At 43.1% G+C, this 21,533-nt stretch overlaps 2 protein-coding genes across 2 annotated transcripts; both read right to left on the bottom strand.

Moving 5' to 3' along the window:
- Positions 1–3,759: 3,759 nt before the first annotated feature.
- LOC149285089 (RING finger protein 37-like) lies at positions 3,760–8,310 on the bottom strand. Its single transcript, XM_089495784.1, has 4 exons — positions 8,257–8,310; positions 6,602–7,793; positions 5,734–5,901; positions 3,760–3,968 (listed from the first exon to the last, which is right to left on the bottom strand). Exons 1-4 carry the CDS (start codon positions 8,308–8,310, stop codon positions 3,760–3,762), a joined length of 1,623 nt encoding a protein of 540 aa, XP_089351910.1.
- Positions 8,311–11,246: 2,936 nt separating this feature from the next.
- On the bottom strand, positions 11,247–13,694 carry LOC149285088 (non-canonical pre-mRNAs endonuclease FASTKD5, mitochondrial-like). The gene has a single exon (XM_089495793.1). The coding sequence runs from the start codon at positions 13,692–13,694 to the stop codon at positions 11,247–11,249; it is 2,448 nt and encodes an 815-aa protein (XP_089351919.1).
- Between the last annotated feature and the right edge of the window lie 7,839 nt (positions 13,695–21,533).

Genomic DNA, 21,533 nt, shown 5'->3' with positions numbered 1-21,533 from the left:
TATAAGACGACTTTTTAATCAGTGAAAATCTTCTCAAAAGTCAGGGGTCGTCTTATACGCCGGGTACTGAAACTTACAGAGCCGGACTGGAGAACCACGAATCTCTAGGGGAGGGGCGAGTGGAGAAGTTGCCTCCGCTGGGGCGGTCTTCAGGGGTGCACCGAGGTAGGTGCAAGATCGTGATCTCCCCAACTAGCCCTGATCAGCGGGCGCCCGATGAGCAGGGCTGGTTGGGGAGATCACAACCTTCCTCTTACTAGCCCAACATTAGGGAGCTCGAGGTCTGGCACTTGAGACCTCGGCTTCCGTGCTCCCTAATCACTATGCGCCGGCTATTGATGCCGAGTGCGCGAATGACATCATATCCCGGCACTCGGCATCAATTGCCGGCGCGTAGTGATGAGGGAGCAGTAAAGCAGAGGTCTGAAATGACAGACCTCGCGCTCCCACGACTGGATGGAAGAAAGAAGATGAAAAAGGTAAGAGATGGGGAGAAAGGGGTGTGAGTGCAGTGTATGTGTCTATATGTGTCTATATGTGAGGTCAGTGTATGGTCAGGTGTGTGTAAGAGCAGTGTAGGTATTTGTGTGTTTGTAAGCTGGTGTGTCATATATACCTGAGGAAAAGATTAGTGCGCAGCAAACTGGCCCCAGAACAGGAGCATACACAGAATGGCACCGTACCATGCAACAAATCCCGCTGCAAACTTTGCCAACATATATGTGACAGCAACACAGCCAGTCACAACAACAAAACATACAGCATCAAAGACTCTTACTCATGTACATCGGCAAACGTGGTGTACATCATACAATGCTCTGCATGTGACAAAGGGGGCTACATTGGAGAAACTGGGCTTTAACTGCACCTTAGAATGAACCTGCACCGAAGCGCCATCAAAAACCATGAGGAAGAAAAATATCGCACCCCGGTAGGACATCATTTCACACAGAATAATCACTCCATCCAAAACCTAAAAATTAAAGTACTCAAAGGAAATTTCAGAGAAAACCATTTGAGATGAAAATGATTACACATTTTAACACCATAAAAGAGGGACTTAATGTGGATTCTGGCTTCCTTACACACTACCAGAACTTCATATGAACTTCATCTAAACATCCAATGTCTAATTGCTGTTATTATCTTTGATGTTTTACTGTGGTTATTGGTTTCCCTAAGTTTAATTGTTCTGTCCCTGGGTTATCTCTCTACCTCTCTGCATTTCTCACCTCCAGCCCTATTTACGACACCCCACTCAACCCCCCCCCCTTCTCTTATACCATCACTTGTTTTAAGTTGTAACCTCTATCATGTTGATTAGTATTGCTTCGGACCTGATGAAGGGAGGATAACTCTCGAAAGCTTGTCTTTTAAATATTATGTTAGTCCAATAAAAAAGGTATCACCGCATACTCTGCAATACTGATTTTTTTGACATTGTATGTATATATATATATATATATGTGTGTGTGTGTGTGTGTGTGTGTGTGTGTGTAAAGGCAGGGGTGTGTGGTGGGGGCAGTGTATGTATGTATATGTCTGTGTATGTGTGTATGTGTATTTGTAAGCTGGTGTGTACGTGTATGTGTGTAAAGGAAGGGGTGTGTGAAGGCAGTGTATGTCTATACATGTGTGTGTGGACAGGCATATGTTAGGGAGAGCTGACCCACCCAATCCAAGTAGGCTTTGTATACAAAACCAGCCAATCACCAGTAAGGTACGTCGCTTGCCGTGACTGGTTGGTTGTTGTATACTGGGTAGAGGGGTAGTCTTATATATAATTAGTATTTATTTTTTTTTATGTATTTCTGGCTTAATGGGTTTGAGGGTAGGGAAAGTTTAAAATAAAAGTATACGTGAATATTTTTGTAATTTTTTTTTTAAAAAAAAAGTGTTTCTTTAAATGTATTTATTTTTTAACTGTTACAGGTGCAAAATAGTGAGAGAGTGAGAGAGACAGGGACACAGAGGGGGGGGGAGACAGGGACACACGGGGGGGAGACAGGGACACAGAGGAGAGAGAGAGAGACAGACAGGTACACACAGAGGAAAGAGAGAGAACAAAGGAAATTGAAACAAACATTCTGAGCTCTCTTTGCTTCGTTTTCGTTTGCTTCGTTGGGGGTCACACTCCTCGTTTTAAGAGATTTGTACGAATTGCCAAATATCATTAAATCGAATGCACAAGCCTAGTAAATATTTAATATTAAAAACGCAGGTGGTCTGATATTTAACCCCTAAAGACAGTGAACGCACAGCGAGAACAGTTTGCTTTTCCACAACTTTAATAAGGCATGAAGTTACACCAATTAGTCGTAGCCATTCAATTTACACAATAAACAGAATTAAATGTTCTTATATCGTTCAAATAGCAATTTTTAAGACAGTTCAACTACTAGATGTTGCCAACATTATCGGAGAGCAAATTATTGTGTTCTGAACAGTTTGAAGGAAAAAAAAAATGGCATCAGTCCTTAGTATTAGAAACGCATCGATCCTATAAGGACATGTCTGCGTGTGAAGTTATTTGGCCGATCGTAAAGGTGGTGTTTGATACTCCAAACATTAACCATTTAAAGCAAGGCACAACAGCAAGGAGATGTTTGGGCTTACAGAAGCCTTTATCCATGTAATATCTTTGGAGCACAAAATTAGATGACAATATTAAGTGAAATGCCCTATCCGGCCGCTAAGCGGGAGTCACTTATATGCATTGTGGTGACCGCTATAGGGTAAGCATTGGTCTCTGTCGCTCAACTGGGGAAAATACACGCTCCTAAAAGGTGGTTTTATACCTGGGCAGCCTCTTCCAGGACTTAAACATAAATGCCTATATCTTTTCTTAATACGGAAACGAGACAAAGGAGACATTATTCCAAAAAAGGACAGAAACCATTTCCAGCCCCCATACATTTGTTCGAGAACACGAGACGTGACCTGGAATTGCGATCTCTAGATCTAAGCAAATACCTGAGATGCTCTACCATTAAACGGAACCAAGCGTACGCATTACTAATGGATTTGCTTTCAGAGGAAAGAGAAGGTCCGTTTACACGACGACCTGTTTTCATACTTGTAGGAATCGAAACGATGTGCAAAGGATTCCGCTTAAGAATCTAGCAAAGCAGCGCGGTCGGTGGGACCGAACGTTTTTCCAGCTCAACGGGAAGCACTGTGGAGATCCATTCCCATGTTTATTGAAGACCATCTGAGCCGAACAATACAGCCATCCATCTTTGTTGTGGACTTCCCTGTGAACTTGTAAATGTAACTATATGAAGCCGATCGGGTGCCCGGTAAAGGAAGACACTGTCAATCATAGCTACACCACAGGTATTATTTAAGAAGATGTTGGACCGCTATGTCTGGGTTTTCATAATAGTAAACCAGCTACCGGAACCCCGCGCATGTACTGAAACAGGGAAGCAAGACCGCACATATTACAGAACTGCCACATATTGTTAAAGAGGACGTCCAGCATAGTCTTGGTTTTGTGTCAAGCTAGCATTGTCAACCTGCCCCCCCCCCACACTGTAAACACAAAACAAATCAGTCCACCAGGCGACGGACGGCTATTAGTTAATATCCATAACTAACTCGCTAAGGAAACATGGTACGAGTTTGTACAGATTAGCAGCAAAGGTTGTTGGGTTTAAGCATGAAGTCTGGCGCCCTCGAAGGACTAAACAGCCAGATGTCTGAACGCGGTTTTCCCCGCTTGGAATCCCCCAAAGATGGCGACGTTCACCGCGCCGCCTAAAGGTGGACTCTCAGCACATCGCGCGTGGCCACCGATCTGTTGCAATTCATGCACACGACGGAGAGGGACTTTTGCTTCTCGGCCAAGCAGGGACGGCACATGAGGTGGCCGCACGAGAGCTGATAGATCGGCTCGGTTTTGCAGTAGGCAGAAAACGTCCGCAAGCACGAAGCACATCCTTGAACCAGACCACTCCGACTGTGCTCTGAAACGAACAGAGAAGGCATCGTTCAACAAGGTAACAGATAAATCACTAATAAAAAAAAAAAAAAAAGGTAGAAAGACTTGGAAATGTCCAGAAATACTTTAAGTTGGGGGGGGGGGTTGGTGAAATAAGCACCTCTCTCAACATGGAACCTTATGGAAGTTGAGACCTCCTACTGGTTCTCCCATATTACTAAATTACAAATGGTGCAGAGAAATTACTATTTTAAAACCGTGAAAATCAAAATCAATGATATAGTAACATTGGTAAAAATGTAAAAAAACATAAAAATGAAATGTTGCATTCAACACCTACACATTAATGTTACTATTTAATGGAGCCCGCTTTGCCTACAATAGCAACTAAGTATTTTGGAGTGAGTAGGCACTAGTTTTGCACATGTTTCGGAGAAACGTAGAGAATTTCTTTAGGTTGTTCAGGTTGGTTGGATGTCGCTTGTGGACCACAAGTTTCAGGTAGAGCCACTTATTCTCAATGGGATTGAGGCCAGGTCTGGGCCAGTGTAGGACATTCAGGTTTTTGGTCTCTATCCGCTCTAATGTTGCTTTGGACTTGTACTTGGGATGTTTGTCCTGCTGAAAGGTGTATTTTCCACCCAGTATAGTTTTTTTCTACCAAAATAAACCCAAAATAAATAAATAAATTAAAAAGATTTTGAGCATTTCTGCTTAAAAACAAAAATGTCAGCAAGTTTCAGGGCACCGGTTGTAATTTATTAATAGGAGAACATTTCTAAGGGTGTGAACATAGTCCTGCAACCAGGAAGATGGCTATCGCTGCGACAAACAAGGCAATAATTATTAGAACTTATACTGGCCATTGCTGTATGTGAGGCGTCTATATGAACTCTATAGGTTGTATTTCTCCTCGCTCCATTAGCATGAATACTTAAAGCTCTAGGTAATGAAGATATAAATATGTTTCACGGTCCTGGTTCAATTTGCACACATTCTATGAGTACCTAACCACAGGATTCGTTACACCACCCTGGGGTCATTAAAGGTGATGAGAGAGAGAGAGAGAGAGAGAGAGAGAGAGAGAGAGAGAGAGAGAGAGAGTGAGAGAGTGAGAGAGTGAGAGAGTGAGAGAGTGAGAGAGTGAGAGAGTGAGAGAGTGAGAGAGTGAGAGAGTGAGAGAGTGAGAGAGTGAGAGAGTGAGAGAGTGAGAGTGAGTGAGAGAGATCATTAAAGTTTTAGACAAAAAGGAGAGAAAAAGGGGTTATTATTCATTGTTAAACATTCAACAAGTATATGATATAAATGACCTCTCTACTTCTATACGTAAAATAAAGAATTGAAGGCAGTAAGTGGAACCTGTACGCTAACATTCTATATTCATGGGTTTAATTTGATATAACTGGGTACGCATCTTTAAAAAGAAAATAATTTGATTTAAGGGGGGGTTCGTTTTTTGTCCGAACCTCTCGCACTCTCATATCACCTCGGATGGGATTAATTGCTAATGTTGGTCGTTTGATCATTTTTCCTAAAATGATTTCTCATAGGTAGGAAAAAAATGTGGGGAATGTGGGGAAATTATATATATATATTTAATTCCAACGCCTGTGACATTTACAGAGAGCAGAGGAAATTTAGTTGCTATAAAAAGTTTGAAATCCTACAGATGTTGATTAATCTAGAATGAATACGCATCACGTTTGTAGGACTCTCAGAACAAATATCTCCAAACTCCCTGAATACTCTATCAGCGACATTCTGCCTGACCCAGCTCGGCTGAATGATACCGGATAAGGTGGAGGAACAATCCCAGGGCATGGCGCCAGCATTCTCCACGGGGACCTCCTGGTGTTGCCCCTTCATAAGCTTTGCCGTGTACGAGGGCATGGACCCAAGAGCCGACGACAGGGCGAGATCCAGGCTTTGCGTCAGTCTCTGCTCGTGCGATAACTCATCTGCGTGTTGGGACACATCAGGCAAACAGGGTTAACGAAAGAAGCCGACTTGCGACTCCGTCAGAGCTGTTCACAATTAAGCACGTGTAATATATATTACGGATTTTAGAGGAGAGCCTCCGAGTGCCACGAGGAACCTATTTATTAAAGAATTTACAAATAATTCTATAGAAAAGATTCTGAATGTAGTCTTTGAATAAGGAGTGATGATATATATGTATTATATCTATATATATATTATATCTATCTATCTAATACACACACACACACACACACACACAATTCATCTAGCACCTTAGGGGTACAATATATTCCTGTAATACATATATTTTATTCATACACTTTGTATATATAACAGTTTGGGGTGCAGGATAACTTTTGAATTATAGATAGTAAATGATACCCAATGCTAATAACAGACACACGTCACAAAAAGCCAAAAATAAGAATAAACTGAAGAGACGCCAATCGAATTAGGGGGAAACTCATCACAATGTCAATAGAGCGCTCTACCTCCGAGCAGGGACAGACAAAGGCTCTCTCTTGCGGAACGCACTCCACAAAAGCCATTGTTGGTGGAGAGACACACAGCGTCACCACTTTGTTCTTTAAGGGGGTCGATGCCACATGCGCTAGAAGGTCTGCGCTGTCAGTTTTGTCACCCTTTGCCACATTCCTCAAGGGAGGAAAGAGCGATTACCTGAATGAGTAGAGCAATCCATCTGCGAAGACTGCCACTCGTTGTCCGTTTTCATCTTTTTCGTCATAAGGTTTGAGGTAGAAGCATTAAAACCACTCACAGCAGAGAAATACGTTTCTACATTGTCCTCGTCATTGGCAGAGTCTTCCATCCGTTCTACTTTCCTTTTCATGGAAGATAACGCAACGGCGGAAGGAGTCACGGCGGCCCCGGCCAGTCTCCGGCCCAGAAGTCTGGAGCCCGGGATACTGTGTTGCAGGAGGTAATAGTCAATCCTGGATTTCAGGGTTGGGTGGTGGACAGGCTGAGAGTGCTGGCTATAGGGGACACCGGTGAAAGGGTCACTTGGCATCCGGCCCCATGACGCTTCGCTTTGGTTGCATTTATCTAACGTGCTTTGGTCAACAACTTTGCCTGAGGGAAGCAGCATGGGAAGAGTCATAACTTCCAGCGTGATGGGATCCAGAAACTCTTCGGGGACATCGTGGAGAACGTTCGCAAGGTCGCTCAGAGCGTGCTGCTCGTTCTCCGAGGTACCGAGAGGCATGTGGTTACTTTCCATTGGCGAGGACGGCTGTTGCTGTCCAAAACCATGGGGCAGACTGAGACAGGCGATCTGATATACATTTTCAACCACTTCCTTGGGACAAGACTTGGCCGGCTGACCCCATATTTCCAGTCTCTTAATGGCACATGGCGCCCCACCAGCTATATGTGTAATGCAGATCCTGACGTGGGTAACGTTGCTAAGCAAATAGGGGCCTTTATTCCAGAGGTCTTGACATGCAGATCCATGATAAGACATCACGTAATCTGTTTGATGAAACGGGTGCCTCGGCTTAAAGCCTCTGTTATTGAAAGTGGCTTTGCTTTGATTCTTAAGCAAGACCTTCCCCACCAGCACAAAAGCCTCTTTATCGGGATTTTGGCCGACAAAAGGAGAATGGTTAACATCCTGGTTGTTCCAAAAGGTTTTGTTGGTAGAGGAAGATGTATAGACGTCCATTCCAGAGAAGTGATGGTGCCCCCCAGAGGAGGTGTCTAGATTAATCCTACATACGTCCACACTAAAGGGGAAAGTCACTGTAATGTGCACCGGGGGTCTAATGAAATATTCACAGCGAAAGCCACGATTCCTTTTTGCGAGATCCTCCGAGACAAGGTTTTCCACTTCGTAGCCATCAGCGCTGATCTAAGTGAAAAAGCAGAAACACGGTGATGGCTTCCACTCCAATAACACGGATCTACACAGCCATAAATTACAGGAAGCCAAAAAACATCTTCCCCCTAGTAACACCAACCCTCTAACCACACGATAAAAAACTCACTTAATGTCAACTCACCCAGAAAGGACCCATGTACTGGGCCAATATATATATATATATATATATATATATATATATATATATATATATATATATAAATTATTATATGTATATTTCTATCTATATCAATAACAAATGTAATATGTAAAACCCGTATCCTTTTTGAACTTCCAGAAATGTTTTTTTTCAATTTTTAGGTAACTTTTTCCTAATATGGACACAAGCTTGAGACCATTTTATTTAAAAAAAAAAAAATTAAATAAAAAATAATTCTAAACAATGTACCTGTGACCAAGTTATAGAAATAGATTTTAGATTTAGATTGTTTACCTTGTTACAAGTTACTCTTGGCTTATACTGGGGAAGACAGACATTTATAACCATTCTTATTGCTCAGACGAGAAGAGGCTCCAAAAAAAACCTAAGAACAAACAAATTAGGAGTCAGAAACCGCACATTTCTATATATTCCTACGCATAACAGATTTATAAAGTTGGAAAACACGCCGTTTGTTGATCGGCGGTGATAATACATTACGGAAGTGGCTGCCATCGTAAGCTTCTGTCGCCTTTCGGGTTTCCAAAACCACAAAACTCTTTTCTAGTGGCTTTTTATCTCTTCAATGCTTCAGTTATAGTTGTAAGCGGATAGATAGAAACCCAAAACGTGACGGCAGATTGGACCAATTCTGCCCATATTTCAGCAATAAAAATCTTTTGGCCTTGCCTTATATTTATATCTCACGTATGTTTAAGTTCTCTCGCTATATCAGCTTCTACCCCTTCTGCTGGAAGGTTGTTGCACTTATCTACCACCTTCTGAGTAAATAAATCCTATTTACATAACATTTAACGTTTCACCTTCTTGCAGCATGTCGATAAGGGCTCATTTTCCTCAAATGCTGTGACAGTAAAGCTGGAATTTAGCGCGAGGTAACCATGAATAGGGGAGAAAAGGACCTTTCGCTTTGCAGTATTGGATAAACTGATGTGACGTACAGTTGGCCCGAAGTACTGTAGCGCCACCTGCTGTGTAAGTGAGGTTATTGCACGGCATTACAAGAGGTTTAACATAAAGGCAATTTATTTTCTGCGCAAAAAAAAACAAAAAAAAAAAACCCGGACTAGACCGTTCGTCAAACTCAAACTTTGCATGTTTTTAGTTTATGACAATACTTCTCTGTGTGGTGTTAGGTTTGCCATAAGTCAGGGGCGTCCAACCTGCAGGACTACATCTCTCATCCTCCTCAGCCAGCCCCTTAGCTGAAAGAGCATTATGGGAGATGTAGTCCTGCAGCAGCTGGAGGGCCGCAGGTTGGACGCCCCCTGCCATAAGTAGGTTTAGCCGACACCCCTACAAACAGCTTGCACTTCACAGGTTAGCATAAACCCAGCGCTGTGGTATACAGTAAGCACCCCCATAGTGCATTACTACGCGGTAACCACCCCCCACAGCGCCATAGTACACGGTAATCTTGGTCAGCGTTTACACCATGAAACCTGGTTTTACCTCATTTTGTCCCAATAATCTCCCTTTATCTGCAGACCTGGAGGTGCCGTAGTAGTCAGTCATGTGATATTTTGGGTGACTTTCCAGGCTCAAACACCACACTGAGCTGATGCTTTATGGCGATGCTAATGAAGTCAGTTCCTCCATAGGCTTTCATTAGTCACAGTGGCATACTGGGTGATTAAAAACTACAACTCGTTGAAATAAAGAAAACAGCGCAATATTATTGAAAGCTGATTTTTAATAAAAGTAATAGTAATAAAAAATAAAGTGGGTATTCCCTTTTAAGCTAAGCAAACCGTGCATCTTACCTGAAAAAAAAAAAATTCAAGAGATGTATTTACCAATCATCTTTTATCCCTGTGTATAACTAAACTAAATTAATAACGGAAAACGAAATATTTTTTCTTAAATTTCCCCCACCTCACACTGTGATCAGCAAGCAGAGAAGGGGGGGGGGCATACAAAGAAAGAGACCAGGAGGGCCGAGGCTTTACTGTCCACAAGTGAACGTTCGGTGACGGTCAGCAGCGACACCTAACTGAAGGGAATGCCCAGCCGTGTTATTGCGTATTCCTTGAATGACCCGGGCTTACAGCGAGCGCCATTACACTCCATCAGATGACGGGGAGTCAGGCTGTCGACAGACAAACCATTGCATATATATTATACATTTCTTAGTATTAATTTTTTTTCTATTGTCATGGTTTTGCTTTGGTTACATTTAAACATCCGAGGCTTGTTTTATATAAATATAATTAGGGTCCAACAAGCCTTAAAAGAAAAATGTGATACACAAGAAAGATGGTAACCGATCCCTTATAATTCCCTTATTTTTCCACTGTTTGATAGATTTGCATACTGGAAAGATCAGAAAAGCTGGGCAAAAAGTCAATTTGAATGAATAAAACTCTATGGATAGAACGTAAGCTCCTACAAAAACTAAACCAAGCTACTAGAAGCCGTAACAAAAAAAAAAAAATCAAAAAAAATCAGTATTTCATAATGTATATAATGTATACTGTGCAGGTTTGCAAGGGGGAGAGAGTACTAATCCCCCCAAAAAATAAATTATATACACACACACACATATATATATATATATAGATTATAAGCCCATTTGAGCAGGGCCCTCCTCACCTGTTGTCTCTGTTAGTCAGTTTGTTATATTACATGTTACTTGTTATGTCCTGTCTACCCATTGTACAGCGCTATGGAATTTGATGGCGCTATATAAAAACAATAATAATATTATAAATATACAAAAAAAAAAAAAGAAACCAACATTCTATAACATTTTATTTAACATAATATTTACAAAATATTCAAATTTCAGTGTAATTGTTTTGCAGATGTACTTTTTAGTGAAAAATAGGAGTCGGGTTTAAATTTAAAGTGACGTCCGACGCATACAATAGAACAGGTGCTATAGATTTATTTAGAAGTAGTTGTTCTTTCGGTAAGAGCAGACCGTCGTACCTAACCGGTTAATCACGTGAAGTACTTCTGAACATTTTCTCACATGTCCTCGCTCTTATTTTAATCACAATATATTTCTGGAGAGAGCATGAGTTAGAAAAAAAAATGAGATATTTAAGTGTTACCGTTATTAATTTGAAGGCGTCAAATCATCCCTCAGGAACATAATGTATTATTATTATTACGTCCAACCAAGCCTTTCAATGTCAAAGAACGATATCCTGACAATACCTTCAGTTACATGGCACTGTGGGCGGCTGCTGGTTCTCTTTGAATAATGCCCTCACAATGTAGAATTCTAAAACACTGGGCGGAAATCTGGCAGTTTTTGGTCATACGCGATCGCTTAAAGACCCGTACACTTTCTGATGTAAATAGGCAAGTTTTTCGGACCGCGTACGTTTCGTTAAAGGAAACCATTCCCAATACGGCAGCTCGATCACTACGTATCCCAGGCGGCGTAACTGCCTTCTCTTTAGGTTATGAAGCCCCAGAAGGTGTCTAGATCCGTAACAGTAGTGATTCCGATGGGAAACTTGAATGGCCAGCTTTGTAACGTCGAGCTTCGGTGGACTCAACGGCTTCTCATGTAAAGCCTGTGGTTTAGTCAACACGGCCAAGAGATCTTCTGTTATAGGTACGCCCTGAGCAAAGCTTAAGTTGTCCTTCACAGAGAAGGCGGTTTCGTTGAGGACCACATCATGTTGCTTTGGTTTGGTTGCCACGGTTTCAGTGATTACACTGTACTTCTTTCTATCCAAAATCTGGTGTAGGAGGTCATCGGTGAGGTGAACGTGAAGTGGCTTCAGTTCAGGCTGATCCACTTCGGGCGCTGCAGGTTCCTGATTTATAGGCAAAGGCTTCCCTCGGTGGTCCAAATGAACCTCCAAATCGCTTGATCTAGTGTGAGGTAAGATCATATGATTCTTAACGTATTGTGGACCGCCCAACATGGATTCCAGTAACCCCGCAGCCTCAACAACCTCAGGCTTCAGGCAGATATCCTGACTGGCAAAACTCCTAAGCATTTCGGTGACTTCTTGTCGAAGTCCGGGTGATAGGCGACTGCCTTTGTAATTCGGGCATTCGATGTCTACGCTGCCAGCTATGGTAAAAAGATCTTTCTTCAACTCGAACAACTGTTTCTTCGTAGCTTGCTCAACAAACCTCTCGCTCAAGGCGATTTTAAGGAGGTCTATCGGAAACTGTCTGGCGAACACAAGTCCCATCAAGCTCGTGAGAAAATGCTCCGGAAACTTCTCAAACTCCTGCCGTCTCTTGCGAATTTCGTCAGTCAACACCGCGTAGAAACGTTTCGCGTTTGGTGGCTCGTAATTGAGAGCTCCAAAGGACCATAAGAACTTGGCGAGGTCTTTGCTCCTGCAGTAGGCGATTCTGTCGGGAACCGCAGCAGCAATGGCGTTCATGATATTTTCATCAAGGTAACGCAGCGCTGTGCAGGACAGAGCTACATGCATGACCCCCTGTACACCCATGTGGGCTATACGCTTCGGTACCACCTGCCCAAGTTGTTTTAAAAATGGCAAATGATCGACGTGGGTGTAGCGGAACATTTTGAGTACGTTGACTAAAGCATAGTTGCTTATTTCCTCCATGTTTTGAGACACTCTATCCCCAAATCGCCTCATGAGGTATTCCGATAAACCACTATGCGACTTGAAGTAACCTAAGCAAACCGTACCAATTTCTTCCATATTGATTGAATCCATGTACCGCAATACCATTGATTCAAGTTTTTGCATTAATTCTTGAGGTGCCCGCCTGCCTTCACCGATAATATAGATCAACTGTATTAGCTGGGGCAAAGTTAAGTCTTTCCAACGCAGCTCCATACAGCTGTACAAAATCTCCAAGAACTGGGGGACGCTCCGGCCCAGGAACCGCCACATGTCGGCAACCAGCAGGGACTCGTCGGCGGTCATGTTCCACACGCGGCGAGAGAACTCCGCCTGATACACATTCAGCATTGAATGAGCTGGGGGGATCCCTAAGCGGGCGAACGATCTGAGAACGTCTATGAGTTCTGCGGTAGAAAACATCTGAATATTTTCAACGCTGTAGCGGCACAGCATCGAGAACTTCGTGCTGGACCTAATGCCGTCTATTTCCTCGACAGGTAAGTGACTCAGCTTTTCCAGGAAGGATGAGATTTGCGCCGGGGTCAGATTACTCTTTAGAACGGTGACTTTTTGTAGAAGACTCTGTCCTTCTTCTACAGAAGTGGCCGCGTTCTGAAGAATGTTATTATAGCAAAGCGACCTATACTCGGGTCTTTGCTGCTGAAAAGCCCTGGGGTCATCCTTGGAGCTGTAAGCTTCAATTACACTAAGGAAATCAGCCGGGTCTTTGCTTTCCTGGACTTCTTTTGACTTTTCTTCGGTTTTAGGCTGGGCCAGATCTTGCCCGCTGAATGCCAAGTCCAGAATGTTGTTTTTAGTACTGGACAAGCTTCGGGAACATGTTATGCTGTAAGTGTTTTGAGTTTGTTTGGCGTTACTCGTAGCGTAACCATTTTCCGACGGACAGGCCTCGTACTCTTCAGTTCTTTTTGCCTTCAGCCGTGTAAAACCAACGTAAGCAGATGGATTGTAAAGAACTTGGGACTCAATACTATTCATCTTATTTCTCGTCTCCTCTGACAGAGACGCATCCTTCGCAGGGTGGAAGGTATAAGACGTCCCATTTTCATTGGGAGTTCTCTTCTTGGACCACCTCACTGTAGATGTAAAGGTAGATGCTTGGTATATTCCTCCCCGCATTCGACGGCATATCACAGTGGCCATGGGTCACAACAAAAGGTATCCGGGTGCTGAAAGAAGGGTAGATGGAGAACTAAGATGAGTGCCTTCCAGCTACTGGAAAGGAGTTAAAGCAAATTTGTATCTGCTAGGTGATTGTGCCATCAAAACCTATACCACAGTGACATCCAAGAAGATAACATCCCAATAGCAATATGTAGCAATATACCAGGACTGGGCAAATAACTTAAAAGCATAGGAGGCAGCACTTTTGTTGTTGAATACCAATAGGCTAGTAATGTCCCACAAGCACACACATATACACACCGTCCTAACCAATGTTAGTTCAAAAAAACATTGTTTAATAAAGAAATCACATACTGAGAGGATGTAGAAATGTCGAGGACCAGGGTAGTAGAGACACAGACCCACATTTTAAAACACCACGAGCGTTGTGAACTGTTTCCCAGTCCCCTGCAGACAAGCTCAGTCACCGATGTTGCAGTCAGGCAGTTTTTACCAAGATTTGTTAAAGGCGTCAACTGGGTTGCCGGATCGAGGGGCAAGATTAAAGTTCCAGCAAATTAAAGTTCACCGCATGCAACAATTCTAAACTCCAAGCGAACAAACGTATTTTGAGGCTTTGTTTCTTAGTTTCCTGCATAAAACTGATAAAATGCAGGGTTCCACGGGCCGCTAGCACTCTCTACGGTGACCGGAACCGAGCCGGTTCAAGTGTCCAGCTGCCATCCACTTTTGTTTAGTCTGCGCTGCCAGAAGGCTCATCGGGGATACAAAACACCTCGCACGACTCCCCGGTTGTAAGGCAAGTTGCAGCGTGGCAGCTTCTGTTTCTAGGATTTAGTAAAATGTGTCAAGCCACGCATTAAAAGATAGTGCAGATACACTCGTATGGTTAAAAAAATAAAAATAAACTATTCCCTGAAAATATAAAAATATTATTTGCGGGGACACACTAAGCGAGAAAGACCCAGCTGCCATAAAATAGCCAGGGGTCTTTAAGATCTATGGAGTCATTGGTCTTGCAGGAGAGAAGAAAGAGAGGAGATGTGATAGAAACACTTAAAGGGATTTAACAAAGTACAGGAGGGAAGTGTATTTCAAAGGAGGAGAATGTTAGAACAAGAGGCCGTCATCTAAAAGTTAAAGGGACAGAGGCTTAGATGTAACAAGAAATCTAAGACAGGATCAAAGACTGATTACGAGTCTTTACACGACGAAGATGGGCAGACTAGATAGGCCGAGCGATTCTTACCTGCCATCAAATTCTGTTTCACTACAATAAGCCTTAATTCATTAGCATTGCCATAACTGATAACTGATTGTGCTGTTTGGGTTTGAAGATTACCATGAAAATTGAGCGTTACAGCGCATGTGCAAGACATGTATGCACGAATAAAGGCAACCGTGGAGGACTTCAATGACACAACAGTCTCCTTTCCTAAAGTCAATAACTAAGCAAAGCATACTCACCTGCATGTTGTGCAGTGGGGGACTAGATAGTTTATAGCAGGGGTTCTCAAACTGCGGCCCTCCAGCTGCTGCAGGACTACATCTCCCATAATGCTCCTTCAGCTAAGGGGCTGGCTGAGGAGTATGGGAGATGTAGTCCTGCAGCAGCTGGAGGGCCGCAGTTTGAGAACCCCTGGTTTGTAGTAACAGATAATGACGATTATGTCTAGGTTATTGCGGTAAGTCACAGCTAACTGTCTTATTTAGATAACATCATCCATTACGGATTTGTATAAGCAAACAGCGGCCATATGGATGTTATATCACTCACACACGTGTGCGCATGTATTTATACATATATACAGGTAGCTAAAGTAAGTCCAGAACAGTGAGGGAATGTATACATCCATGTCACAGGCCTTTGGTTACCTTAAAGATTGGAGGCTTTTACAAAAGAAAAAGGGTAGACTAGAAGGGATGAACACTTATCTGCTAACAGATGTTTATGTGAATATAGACCATGTCTGGTTAATGGCAGGTCTCCAGCTTTAACAATTTAACAGACATCTGCTTTCTGGTCTTCTCTGCACTAGCAAAGTAATTGGGGACGCACAGATTTCCACGACAACAACAAAAAAAAATGATTTTACCATACCATTGGTTGCTATAGTAATAAGCCAATCTTAAAACTTCTGAAAAGAATTGCTCTTTATAAATAATCAATGCTAACGCTACTCTTATCCAGTCCTGTCTGATTCTGTAGTCAGAGACTCATTTTCGTCCCCAGTCGATAGTGATGATCATATCTAGCTCTCCTCTATAAGAAACTGATGATAGATAGAAGCTGTGATTAGTGCCACCTACTTTTGATTGTAGTCCAGATGTTGTGTGGTTGGTCCAGCAAGCTTCATGTATGTCAGGAAGGACTTGGAAGTCTCTGGAAGTTCGAACTACAAAATAAACAAATACAATTATTTCAATAACGCAGCATAAGAAACATACAAAGACCAACACCAAGTAAAGAAGTATGTCCAATCGCCTTAATACAGTTACTTTCAAACCCCGCCCCCCCCATTAATTCCCCCCAGGACAGGGTACGATGGAGCAAAGTTGCTGAAGCGAGGAACCACGGACCAGATGCGGCCCTCAAGGATTCTTGAATGACAAACACGTGTTTTCCATCACAACATAACTTATAATTTGGTGCATTTTAAGGGTAATTGGCACCGAGCAGCAAATTTGCCAACATAGAGAAACCACAAATTCATTCATTCATAAATATCATCAAAAAATATCTATTTTATAAGATTAGCACCTCTCACTCTTGGATCTATTCACTAAAGGGAGAGACAATTTGTAGGAGACTTGCGGTTTAACCCCTTCGTGACAAAGGCTGATTTTACTTTTTGTACCCTTCGTGACAATGGCCTTTTTAACATTTCTGCGCTGCTCGTGTTTAGCTGTAATTTTCTTCTTTCCCGTTTACTGAACCCACACACATTAGATATTGTTTTTTTCAGGACAAGAAGGGCTTTCTTTAGATGACATTGTTTTGATTGTATCTTATTATTTACTACTAAAAAAAGTATAAAATATGGTGAAAAACTTAGAAAAAAATGACTGTTTCTAACTTTTAGTTGAAAAATCTTTTACTCATCTATAAAAGGTAATGAAAAAACCTGCTAAATAGATTCTACTATTTGTCCTGAGTTTAGAAATACCCAATGTTTTTATGTTTTTTTTGCTTTTTTCTACCCATTATGGGGCAATAAGTACAGGTAGCGTTTTGCTATTTCAAAGCCATTTTTTCCAAATCTGGTAATTCTTCCCCCCATGTGCCATTTCGGGTATCTTTGAACCCGGCCAATGCAATTTACCCCATCAAGTCATATATTTTTGAAAACTAGACACCCCAGGGTATTTCAAATGCTGGTATTTTAACTCTTTCCATGCACCATATCTACCACCAGTCTTTGTCAAACTTTGTGGTAGTCATTTTTTTGCATTTGTTTTGCCACACACATTTTACTTCAGGTATGAATTAAAATGTTCTCGTTTATGTCACTATCACAAAACACCCCAATATGTGTTCAGCAACATCTCCTGAGCGCAGTGATACCCCACATGAATGATTTTGCCTGGCTGTTTGGGGGCAAAAGGGCCACATTTGGGGCATGCACATTTTTCAATGTTGAACTTTGGCATTTGGGGATCCACTGCCCATGCCCTATTTGGTACATCTTTGAGCCGGGCCATTTCAGTGTGCCCAACAAAACCATATATTTTTGAAAACTAGACACCCCAGGGTATTTTAAATGCTGGTATTTTAACTCTTTGCATGCACACATTTTACCACCAGCATTGTTTCAAAGTTTGCAGTAGTATTTTTGTGTGTGTGTATTTTTCCCACACACACCTACTTTATGTATGAATTTACAGCTCCTGGTATATGCCGCTGTCACACGACACCCCAATATGTGTTCAGCAACATCTCCTGAGTACAGTGATACCCCACACGCATGAATTTGTCATTTTTTGGGGGAACTAAAAGGCCACATTTGGTACGTGTGCATTTTTCTAATTGGAAATTAGATGTGTGGCCATCCTTCCCCCGGTGTTAATTGGGACCTTGTTGAACCTGGCCAATTCAATTTACCCCATCAAATCATACCTTTTTTAAAAGTAGACACCCCACGGGCATTTAATATGCCAGTATTTTAACTCTTTCCATGCGAGAATTGTTTTAAGCTAATATGCTAATTTTAGGACTTGCTCACAAAAATATATTTTTTATATATATATTTTATATTTTGTTGCCTTTTTTTAAAAAAAATTTTAAACATTTTTTTTTCAACTTGGAGGTTCCCCTGATAGTGACATCAGTGGGAAATGATTTTTACATTTTACTGTTTTTTTACTATTTTTTTCTAATTATTAATTTTATTTTTTTTTTTTATTTTTTTTTTTACTAATCACAATGTGATTAGAAAGCTGGGCTCCATTGACTTGCATGGTGAATGCAGTACCTGTATTCAACCTGCAAGTGGAGCCAGAGTTCTCTAGATGGTCTGGAGACCGTCTAGCGAGCTTTTAAAACTTGCTTGTTTCTCTTGCAGGGCGGCGGCCATCTTCCTTGATGGCGAAGATCACCGGCAGCTGCGGCTGTGACCGCTCTCCGGAGCGGTCACAGCCCACCGAAAGGTAAGTGTTTGGTGTCGCTGGATGCCTCCTGATCGAGGCATTCCAGCGACACCATTTAAGTTTAGGAGGCGATCGTTGATCGCCTCCTAATCGCTTTTAAAACGGGCGTCCGCCGCCATACAAAGTATGGCGGATGTTGACGCCCCGTGGAGGGGCCAGAGATGGCCCCTTCGTGCCGATCGCGGCGTTGCTGAATGCCTCGAGGTCGAGGCATTCAGCAACGCTTTTTGGGTGCAGAAAGCGAAAGTAGATCGCTTTCTGCACCCGTTTAAAGACGTGCCGGTCCTGGCACGTCAATTGTAGTAAAGCACATGCTTTTCCGTGTCGTGCCAGGACCGGCAATTGTCGTTAAGGGGTTAAACTCTTGCTTTGCTTTTCATTATGAAGGGTCAACATTGGCAGGTTTCTCCAACAAGTAGGGCTTAGCCGACCCTGTATAATGCATAGTTCAATAGCCGAGTTAGTCTGAAGAAATCTTGCTGATTTGACTATACATTATTTGGGGTCAGGAAAGACCTTTCTGCTGCAGCAGCTCACTGGACCTTAATGTATATTGAAGGAGTTGAAACGACTCTCCTGTAGGGCTGAAACAACTAATCGATAAAATCGATAATAATCGATAATGAAAATCGTTGTCTATAACACTAGAATCCAGATCCCCCGCAACGCTGCAGGGGACCTGGATTCCCCTCACTGTCGGCCGGTCTCTCACTTCCGTCTCTCTCCCCCTCCCATACACCCCTCTGACTCCTCCCCCTCCCATACACCCCTCTGCCTCTCTACCCGGCTCCGTTACTGACTTCATAGAAGCCTCAGCGTAAGCGAAGGGCAGTAACGGAGGCTGTCTGTGCGCATCGTTTAGACCCCTACCGGCTGACAGAGAATCATCCTCTCTGTCAGCCGGTGGGGGGTCTGCATCGCACAGACAGCCTCCGTTACTCACCTTCACTTACGCTGAGGTTTCTATGAAGCTGCAGTGAAAGTGCCTGTCAGTAACGGAGCCGGGTAGAGAGGCAGAGTGGAGTATGGGAGGGGGGAGGAGTCAGAGGGGTGTATGGGAGGGGGAGGAGGCAGAGTGGTGTATGGGAGGGGGAGGAGCCAGAGTGGAGTATGGGAGGGGGCAAAGTGGTATATGGGAGGGGGAGGAGGCAAAGTGGTGTATGGGAGGGGGAGGAGGCAGAGTGGTGTATGGGAGGGGGAGGAGGCAGAGTGGTGTATGGGAGGGGGGAGGAGGCAGATTGGTGTATGGGAGGGGGGAGGAGGCAGAGTGGAGTATGGGAGGGGGGAGGAGGCAGAGTGGAGTATGGGAGGGGGGAGGAGCCAAAGTGATGTATGGGGGGGAGGCAGAGTGGTGTATGGGAGGGGGGAGGCAGTGGAGTATGGGAGGAGGCAAAGTGATGTATGGGAGGGGGGAGGAGCCAAAGTGATGTATGGGAGGGGGAGGAGGCAGAGTGGTGTATGGGAGGGTGAGGAGCCAGAGTGGAGTATGGGAGGGGGCAAAGTGGTATATGGGAGGGGGAGGAGGCAAAGTGGTGTATGGGAGGGGGAGGAGGCAGAGTGGTGTATGGGAGGGGGAGGAGGCAGAGTGGTGTATGGGAGGGGGGAGGAGGCAGAGTGGAGTATGGGAGGGGGAGGAGCCAAAGTGATGTATGGGGGGAGGCAGAGTGGTGTATGGGAGGGGGAGGAGCCAGAGTGGTGTATGGGAGGGGGAGGAGCCAGAGTGGTGTATGGGAGGGGGGAGGAGCCAGAGTGGTGTATGGGAGGGGGAGGAGCCAGAGTGGTGTCTGGGAGGGGGAGGAGCCAGAGTGGTGTATGGGTGAGTTATAGTGGTGTATGGGGGGTATTATGAATTTCAGGGCATATAGGAGGTATAAGGCATATCGATATTAGGCATATCAGGGGGGCATAAAACATATCTGGGGGTAAAAGGTATATCAGGGGGCTCAGTTGCATATCACTGGCAAATAAGAGGTATAAGGCATATATGGGGGCAGAATGGCAAGCTGGGGGTCAGATGTGCATAACCGGGGGCAGTTTGGTAAATAAAAAAAAATTTAAACAAGGCTTTTTTCTCATAGTTTTTATTAAATATGAAAAATAGTTAACATATGAATTAATATTTACTAATAACTTTGTATTAAAACCTAGTTTGAGAAACACTGTGTTTGGGTTCTTGTAGCTCTTATTATGACAGTAAAATAAGGTGAATAGAGAGAGGCCATTGTGATAAAGAGATGAAAGTGTAAATTGTACATTTTTATTACATTATTTTAAATTTTTTTTTTTTTTTTTTTTATCCGATTAATCGAAAAAATAATCGGCCAACTAATCAATTATTAAAATAATCGTTAGTTGCAGCCCTACTCTCCTGTCAACTTTAGTGAACCAACCCCTGTGTCAGTGTAAAAGGATGATGCATTGAGGGGGAACTGGGGTATGTATAGAGGAGAGACCGTTGACGAGATCCTACATCGCCCCTGGTACCGGCCCACCACCTCCCTGTCGCATGATGTCATTTTCCAATACTTAACATACAGGGTTATGACATGGCAAGAGGAAAAGGTAACATGCAAGTGTGGGCCCGAGACAGACCTCCCTCCACTAGACTATACTAGGGACTAAGGAGAGAACATGCGGTCAGAATACAAAGAGAGGAGGAGGGATAAATTATTTTCAGCTTATTTTGTCATTTTGCCTATAATGTCCTTTTATATATTTTGGCCACCGATATATTGGTGCATCCCCAAAGGTTACAAAACTAAGAGAAAAAGAGAAGGGTGCGATCCATAAGAACGCAGGAGGAATCGCACTAAGAGTGAGCGTAGCCCCACTCCCAGTAACGGAACCCTGAAGATGGAAACCGCGCCTTACGTCAGCCGTCTTCTAACGGTTCAAAAATCACACGGACCGCTGTAACGCACAAAGGGCTCGGAAGTTCAGTAACTCTTACAAACCGGCGTCAATAAGACTTCAACTCAGCCCCCAACGCAAGTTAACAACTCAAATAGTAAAGGCTCTTCCACCTTTTCAAAGATTATTCCACCTTATTTTTGTAAGTAATGTTGAAAGATCTAGAAATACTGCATCTTGGAATTTCTACATAAATAGAACACAGCATAGTCTATTTTTTTTATTTAAAAAAAAAAAAAAAAGATCTCCAATTGTGCCTCAATAGGGGAAAATTTC

This window comes from Sceloporus occidentalis, unplaced genomic scaffold (assembly GCF_023333645.1).
Source record: "Sceloporus occidentalis isolate IW3139 unplaced genomic scaffold, rSceOcc1.0.p SCAF_84, whole genome shotgun sequence".
Lineage (NCBI taxonomy): Eukaryota > Metazoa > Chordata > Lepidosauria > Squamata > Phrynosomatidae > Sceloporus > Sceloporus occidentalis.
This window is presented reverse-complemented; position numbering and strand designations above follow the sequence as displayed.